This window comes from Podarcis filfolensis (assembly GCF_964270895.1).
Source record: "Podarcis filfolensis genome assembly, chromosome: 1".
In the NCBI taxonomy this organism is placed as follows: domain Eukaryota; kingdom Metazoa; phylum Chordata; class Lepidosauria; order Squamata; family Lacertidae; genus Podarcis; species Podarcis filfolensis.
In genome coordinates this window covers 128,108,761-128,117,575 of record NC_139604.1, presented here as the reverse complement: position 1 = coordinate 128,117,575, position 8,815 = coordinate 128,108,761, and the positions used below count along the sequence as shown (strand labels likewise).

At 45.0% G+C, this 8,815-nt stretch overlaps 1 protein-coding gene across 4 annotated transcripts in view; it reads right to left on the bottom strand.

Moving 5' to 3' along the window:
• The window catches only part of RTN1 (reticulon 1), a 137,073-nt gene that overhangs the window by 26,627 nt on the left and 101,631 nt on the right, over positions 1 to 8,815 (bottom strand). Inside the window, exon 1 of one of the 4 annotated variants that reach the window (XM_083613656.1) lies at positions 6,966 to 7,247. The exons of the other annotated variants lie outside the window; for them this stretch is intronic. Within the exon in view, the coding sequence (XP_083469782.1) occupies positions 6,966 to 7,026 (61 nt within the window). The 5' untranslated portion in view covers positions 7,027 to 7,247. Of the gene's footprint in view, positions 1 to 6,965; positions 7,248 to 8,815 lie in introns of those variants that run through there. 4 annotated transcript variants of the gene reach the window in all.

Sequence of the window (8,815 nt, the reverse complement as noted above, 5' to 3'; positions counted from 1 at the left end):
AAGTTCTGGCAACACAGCCCACGAGGCAGAGGAGAAATTGACTAACAATAAGGTAACAAAAATGTAGGGTTCTGCACTTAGGCAGGAAGAACCAGCTGCACAAATATAAGATGGGGGACACCTGGCTTGCCAGTAGTACATGTGAAAAGAATGTAGGGGTCTTAATAGACCACAAGCTTAACACGAGTCAACAGTGTGATGCAGCAGCAAAAAAAGCAAAAGCCATTCTAGGCTGCATGGTGTCCTGATTTAGGGAAATAATAGTACCGCTCTATTCTGTCGTGCTCAGATCAAACTTGGAATACTGTGTCCAGTTCTTTAAGAAGGCTATTGCCAAACTGGAACATGTGCAGAGGAGGGCGACCAAGATGATCAAGGGTCTGGAAACCAAGCCTTATGAAGAATGGTTGAAGGAGTTGGGTATGGAATTTAGCCAGGAAAAGAGGAGACTGAGAGGAGACAGGATAGCCAACCACAAACTTCAGCTTTTCTCATGGATTCAAGTCACAAGAAAGGAGATTCTGAATAAACACCAGGAAGAGTTTTCTGATGGTAAGAGCTGTTCAACAGTGGAATGGACTCCTTCAGAAGGTGGTGGACTCTCCTTCCTTGGAGGTTTTTAAGCAGAGGTTGGATGGTCATCTATCATGGATGCTTTAGCTGAGATTCCTGCATTGCTGGGGGTCGGACTAGATGACCCCCGGGCTTCCTTCCAACTCTACGATTCTATGAACAGCAACCATAAGCACATTTACCGCATTTACTTAAATGTAATGTGCACCGTTTTTGGCCAAATTACATCGTGAAAATGAGGGTGTGCATTAGATTTGATGGCGCCAGCAAGTACTTTGTTGGTTTCAAGGTTTTTAAAATCGAGGTGCGCATTAGATTCACATAAATACGGTATTTAGCATTGAATCCTTCTGTAAAAGCTCAATATTTTACACAAATAGTATCATAGAGACAGCGCTTCCAGAGAGATTGTATTTGTTTTCATCATTATTTTTATAATGTATTTTCTATTTTTTATATTGCAATTTTATGTTGTGAACTGCCCTGAGATCTAGGGATGGAAGGCTGTATACAAATGTAATAAATTATTATTATTATTATTATTATTATTATTATTATTATTATTATTATTTCTTCTTTGGCGATCACTCATAGCCGAGTAAGATTGCCTTTCATACACACGGTTTTAATGGGTTTTGGGTTGGGTTTTTGGAAGATGCCTGTGCGTGAATTTGTTTTATGTGTGTAGATCAGTGCACGGTGACCAACGCACAATATTCGCAGTAGGGCTCTGTTCCAATGGCATGAAGTATTATTATTATTACGGGTGGGATTCAAGCACATACCAGCAAACTGAAGTTGTGCAACGGACGTTTATTGCTGGTCTTGTGCAACAAAGTCCCAACATCAGACTTTTCATGACATACAGTGGTGCCCCGCAAGACGAATGCCTCGCAAGACGAAAAACCCGCTAGACGAAAGGGTTTTCCGTTTTTCGATGCGCTTCGCAAGACGAATTTCCCTATGGGCTTCCTTCGCAAGATGAAAGCCCATAGGGAAATCTCCAGGACAGCGGGGAAGCGCAGCGCGTCTTCCCCACTGTCCTCAGACCTCCTCCGAAGGCTGGCGGTGGGGCGGAGAGACCTCCTCCCGCCGCCAGCCTTTGGAAGGCTCCTCCGAAGGCTGGCGGTGGGGCGAAGAGACCTCCTCCCGCTGCCAGCCTTCGGAAGGCTCCTCCGAAGGCTGGCGGTGGGGCGGAGAGACCTTCTCCCCGCGCCAGCCTTCGGATGGCTGTCCTGAAGACTTGCGGTGGGAGAATGCTGTTCTGAATGTTGGCGGTGGGGAGGAAAAACCCTCCTCCCACCGCAAGCCCCGGGAACAGAGGAGAAGCGCTGCGCGCCTTCTCCTCTGTTCCCGGACCTGTCCTGAAGGCTTGCGGTGGGGAGAAAAGCCCTTCTCCGCACCGCCAGCCTGGCAAGCGGTCTCCATAGGAACGCATTAATTGATTTTCAATGCATTCCTATGGGAAACCGTGCTTCGCAAGACGAAAAACTCGCAAGAAGAAAAAACTTGCGGAACGAATTAATTTCGTCTTGCGAGGCACCACTGTAAATACCTTTCTGAATTCTCAAAGTTCGAAGAGTCTACTGTGGAAGAAGCCAAGCCTTGTGAGTGCCTGGATGGGGGAGACCCCTGGGAAGCCATGTAAGCAGCTCTGGACTTGCTAAGGGAACAGAATAGGATGCAAGAATTACCAATGAATGAAATGACCAAAGGCAGGGAGGAATCACCACCATAAGAACAAAAGAAGAAGAGTCCTGCTGCAACAGGCCAACTACTCATCCAGTCCAGTATCCTGTTCTCACACGGGCCAACCAGATGCCTGTGGGAAACCAGGGAGCAGGATTCCAGTGCAATAACAACTCTCCCCTCCTGTGGCTTCCAGAAACCGGTGTTCGGAATCATCGCAGCCTCTAACAATGGAAGCAAAGCACAGCCCTTATGGGTAGTAGCCACCAACAGTCTTCTCCTCTATGAAATCAGTCTAATCCTCTTTTAAAGCCGTCCAAGTTGGTGGCCATCACTGCCTGCTGTGGGAGGGAGTGCCACAGTTTAACTATGCGCTATGTTTATACAAGGGACGCGGGTGGCGCTGTGGGTTAAACCACAGAGCCTAGGGCTTGCCGATCAGAAGGCCGGTGGTTTGAATCCCCGCGACGGGGTGAGCTCCCGTTGCTCGGTCCCTGCTCCTGCCAACCTAGCAGTTCGAAAGCACGTCAAAGTGCAAGTAGATAAATGGGTACTGCTACGGCAGGAAGGTAAACGGCGTTTCCATGCGCTGCTCTGGTTCGCCAGAAGCGGCTTAGTCCTGCTGGCCACATGACCCGGAAGCTGTACGCCGGCTCCCTCAGCCAATAAAGCGAGATGAGCGCTACAACCCCAGAGTTGGTCACGACTGGACCTAATGGTCAGGGGTCCCTTTACCTTTACCTATGTCTATGCAAGACAGGGATGGGGAACACGCGGTCCTCCAGTTGTTGCTGGATTCCCACCAGTAATATTAATACAGGACAGGTGTGAGGAACCTATTGCCCTCCATCTCTTTCTGAACTGCCGCTCCCTATTGAACATATTTTGTGGTGCTGATGGGAGAGCCAAGAACATCTGGAGGGCCACAGGTAGGGATGAGCGGAGCTGTCACTTTAAGCTTCTCATTTTTCCAACCTTCAGGTCCGTCCTCCACATCAGTTTGCAAATCTTGCTTGAAAAATGCCCTTGTGAAGATCCATCAGCATTTCAATGCGAATTTCTCCTCTGCGCATGTTCGTATGCAAATCTGCCTAACATATACTTTTTTTTGGCACAGCAATTTTCCCTAATATGATGCAGTATTGCATGTTGTTTTTCACAGGTATGTGCGTGTTTACGCACAACCTCCCCTATTACTTGGCTGGAGAACCGCACTGCAAAAATTCAGGGCGGAAAAAAGAACCCTGGCTGTGCTTTGTCTCTCGTATTGCTTCAAAAATTGTGAATTAGGTAGGATTTCAAGGGGAATTGACTCTCTCCCCCTTCTATAGCTTCAGGTTCCCCATCCACACTCCATGCCCACAAACCCACCAGAAGAAATCTGGTTTGCAGAGTGAGGAAAATGAGCATCATAACTTGACAAAGGTAAAAATAAAGCCTCTCTGCACATTACATTTTTTAGGTGAATGTAACTTATGAATTGCTCTGCAAGGTGTTGCAAATCATGTTCTTAAACAGGCACATTTGCAAGAAAGTCAGGATTGGCCCCCTATTGAGGTGTGCTTTTACGGCAAACCACCTTGGCTGTGAGCCCTGGAAGACCTGCTCCCTGACTTACAGGCTTTCCCCCCCTACCTGGCCTGGGAGGGTGGGGTCCGGACTGACTCCAGCTACAAAAGCCAAGGCTGCTGAAGAGGCCAGAGACCATCTTGGCTGCCTCCTAGTGCAGACCCAGGTCACTGAGCCTGAGCTTCCACAGCCGCCAGCCGCCATGAGCCGCCATTGGCAGGATGGGCAGCAAAGTTAACAAAGGAAAAAAATTATCTTAAGCATTTCGAAAGAAAACATTGCTAAGGTCAAATATAACATGCACATTTAAAACAGAATAATTAACAAGGGAATAAAATATTATCATAAGCACAGAACATATCTATTGCCGTTGCTGCGTTAAATGTGCATTCTGTTGTTGACCTCCTTTGTAACGTTTTGAAATCTTCAAGATAACATTTTAGTTTCCTGATAATTAAGTTGCTTTATATCTGACTTTCTTCAGGAATGTTTTATTCTGGATCGCTTTATTTGATGTTTTAATGTAGGTTGTACACTGCTTTTATGTATTTTTCTTAAAAACATAAATCAGTAGAGAAATGAAATGGAGAAGAATAGTAGGTAGAAGAAGAAACTCAGATTTGTTTCTGTGGGAATAGGTGAAACAGCCCTCTAATCCCCCCTGAATTTTGAAGCTCCCTGTAGATTTCTGCCATGGTGTTCTTCAGCCAATTTCAATCACCACATGATGTTTACAAAAAGCATGTGGTAAGGCTGGGCATTCCAAAGCTCGTTTAGTTGATCAGCTTTTGCCTGAAACCTTTGCATACGAAAATGCTGTTATGATTGAGAAGCCTAGTTTGCTGGTCATTTTTAAACCCACAATATTTTTCGCTCAGTCCATATAGTCATCCACCTCTCAAGGCACCATTCTATTTCCCTTTCAATCTAATCCCCGTATCCATGCCTAATTCCCTCTATGATTTTCGCACATTTCTATTAAATGACCAAAGACAAGGGAAAATGTCTAGACTTTCTTAGGAAATCAAAATTTCTTTTTTTCCTCCCCCCAATGGTGATCTATATTCCCCCCTCCAATATAACAACTCACTAATATGGCTTTTAGAGTGTTACACCTGCAGATTACATGGCTTATTCAGAGATAATTTTATCACACTTGCCCTACCTGCAATAAGCAAATACTGAGGATTTGTTCCAGCTCTGTAGATTTCTATTGCAATATGGGCTGTGGCGTTCCAGTCTATTTTAAGCAATATTTTCTATTGATTTCAAAACAGATGAGGTGGAAATAAATGACAACATATGACATCTATGGTGGTAGATTTTTTTTTTAAAAAGAGACATGTTTTCTACAAACAGCCCACAAATTTGACTTTAAGACTGCAATCCTATAGACTTACATGGGAGTAAACCTCATTGACTTCAACAGGGCTTACTTCTGAACAGATATGCACAGCATTGTGTCATGTGAAGGTTAATTCAACAGCTTCACTTAGCAAACATGTCTTTCCCCAAAAAAGTTAGTGGATGGAATCTTCTATCTTACAATTCATCAGAATAATAATAAGAATAATAATAATAATGGGGTAATTTCATTCCTGCAAACACAACTGTCTTTTTGAAATCCTAACCTTCAAATCTTCTTACAAGATCAGATGATACTATAGACCATTTGATAAACAGTAGGAACATCTATTTTACATTCTATATAGAAGCATCATTTTGAAAAACCCATTTGGAATCTTTGAGCCAGATTCCATTAAGGAATTTCAATTTCAACACACCCTGTTCATATCTCATTCGTCAAAACAACAACATCCCAATTCAACAAAGGACTTGTCAAATCACATTTGAGTTAACAAGGCGGTCTGTTTTCTTTTTTTTGCAGTGTTCTGAAATTACATCTGAATAGACACACGTACACACACACACACACACACACACACACACACACACACACACACAGGCCCTTTCAGTTAGACACAGCTTGAATGTAAACCTCACACTCCAGGGGAACACAAACAATGCTGTTTCTACACTGATGGGGAAGAGGTGCCTTGGCAAAACGAAGGAGCATTTCAAAATGAAAAAAGGCGACAAAAGGAAAGGTTGGTAAAATGCGTAACAGATCGCCGTGCAGGGAAACAGAGTTGTTTCTCCCACCACAACAAAGGAAGGTTGCGAAGAGCCGCAAAGTCTGCATAACAATGGCTGAAAAGCAGTGCTAAGGCAAGGAGAAGGTAGGCTGCCACACCCAGTGGGACAGCGTTCAAAATAAATCTCTTGTGACGGAAGGGTAGCACCTTATTCGCTTGCCTTCCTTTCCTCAACAGATGACCACGACCGTGAACTACTTTGGGGATATGATGGGCTTTAAATAAAAACAATAGGTAATGGTTTATTTCAGCGGCACACTGAGATTTCGAAAAGCCCAAGTCCTTGGCTGTGGGAAAAACCAAAGTTAGGTGATAGGAAAAGGCGGTAAGATGGCTTGAGCAAGGGGCTCTCAAGACCAAGTTGAACTGCCGCCCGAGTTGCAATGGTGTCACCAGAGCTTTCACAATGGGTGTGTCCCTTGACAAAAGGAAAACAAAACCGATGCACTAAGCTCTTTCCAAAACACAACCACCACAGAGCAGCCGAAACCAGAGACAGAAACATTCCTCCCCCCCCCTTTCAGGTTCCTGATCGCCTCTCCCAAGCACTTGGCTGAGCGATCGCGCTAATTTAAGGGCAGCCGTACTCAAAACCCAGCAATAGGCAAGACAAACCTTCTCAGCGAGAAGGAAAGCTGATGTTGCATTTTAATAATAATAATAATAATAATAATAATAGTGGAAACACATGGGAGTGGGGAATAAAAGACCCTGTTAAAAGACCACCACCAGCCTGGGATGCCTCTCTCGTTTCTGTTCTCAAGACAGCAGTAATGCCAAACAGAAATGTGTAGAAAACATTAAAAGCATGCAAGGGCCCTGGAGATGTTGATGGTAAAGAAGCAGCCGTAGTAATAATGATAACGGGATGCAAAACACACGCATACTCTCCGCGACAAGTCTCCCCCATGCAATCTTTTTCAGGCATGCAAGGAGGAAGGAAAAGAACCGGAGCAGAAGAATTGTGTAAAAATATACCCTGGCCTTTCCAATTGCTCCAGAGGCATTCCATCTTCGTAGAATCAGCGCTGGCTTGCATCTTGCTTGGGGAGAGGAAGGGAACGGCTGGGTACCTTTCCTTCGGCTCAGAGTCAGGTGCTGCCTTTTCCTACCACTCAAGCATTCCAAGGCAGGAAGAGGTGAGTGGGTTTCGGCACGGCTGCCGCTGCTGCCGCTGCTTCTCTCTCTCTCTCTCTCTCTCTCTCTCTCTCCCTCTCTCCCCCCCCCCCTTGCACTGGCTATGGAGGGATGCTGTTAAGCAGAACAGAGGAAGATGGGGGGAGGGGCACAGTGTAAGCGCTGCAGTCGCCACTGCAGCAAATCAGCAAAAAGGATGCTGCGAATGCCCTGGGGACCAGTTTCTCTTGTAAAAAAAAAGGGGGGGGGAGAGAGAAAGATGCTGCAGTTGCTTTGCAAGTAATAGCAAAGATGGTGATTTATGTATTTTTTTATTATTATTTTTTTGTAAGAGGAGATGCTTAATGATGTTAAGCCGGTGGAACGGTTAACCAAACCTGACAGCGAAGGAACAAAAACAAATTGGGTGTGGATGGGAAAAGGGGGAGAAGAGGGAGAAATGGTGGGGAGGGGAGAGGGAGAGGGAGAGGGCGAGAATAAGGGTGTGGCTTGCTATGTGTTTACAGCCAGCAGACACTCGGCCTCTTCCAGAAATTTCTTGATAATTTCAAGAAATCCAGTGTTTTTCTTGGGATTTGTATGGCAAAGGCTGTCGATTCTGCCTCTCCTCTCCAGCCCATCTGGTCTCTCCTAATCCTGCTTTCCCAGACATATATGCCAACACCACCACTGAACGGCAGGGTAGGAAGCAGAGATCAAGATCCAGCACTACATCACAAATTGTGCTTTACTGTGCCTGCTAGAGAGTCTTAGGTTACATTTGCCATGCTCACTGACACCCTTCCAGCATAATCCATACTGGGGATATGTATGTAAAACCAGCAAAATCAGGAAATTGCCACCATCCAACAGACCTCACACAACTAGGCACAGAGGTTAACAGAAATTTGGTTTTCCATGCAAACGTAGCTAATTCGCACTTTTTGAATCAATATGCAAACCAAAGCACAGGGTCATGTTTCGAAAGTTGCACTATTCTGAATTTTGCAACACCAAGTAATGTGTGCAAAAATGCACATATTAAAGAAAACAGCGTATAAAATGCATTCCATTAGGGGAAATAGCTTGCAAAAAAATCTGTACAGCAGGCAAAACTGCACACAAACGTGCATACAAGGAAAGGTCTGCACTATGGCGCTAAATAATTTTTGGGGACCTTTTCGAATGAAATCACAACCTGATGCAGAAATGTGGAAAGCCAAGCTTAAGAACGTAAAAGTGAGACACTGACAGAAATCGACAGGATCACCCAGAATCACCCACACAGCCACAGCTCACATTGGTCTCGTGTTAGGCACCGGTAGTGTGCTCCAGAGGTTAGATAGACTGTTGGGTTTCAGGACCACTTCACAGGCCCTTCTCTGACATGGAGATTTCTCCCATGCCACCTAATACACGGATGGCAATCTGGGTACCCATAAGTAACATCTGGCTTTCTCCATCCCCTTCTGTGATTGGGTAGAAGAGAAAGGTTCCCCTTCTGAACTAGAGGCTCCCCCAGAGGCATCATCACTGGGGAGCTGAGATATCATTGGAACATAAGCTTCTCTTAAACCAAGGTACCACTGTATTAAAAACACGATAAAACATCAAACATTAAAAACTTCCCTAAACAGGGCTGCCATCAGATGTCTTCTAAATGTCAGATAGTTTATTTCCTTGACATCTGAAGGGAACGCGTTCCACAAGGC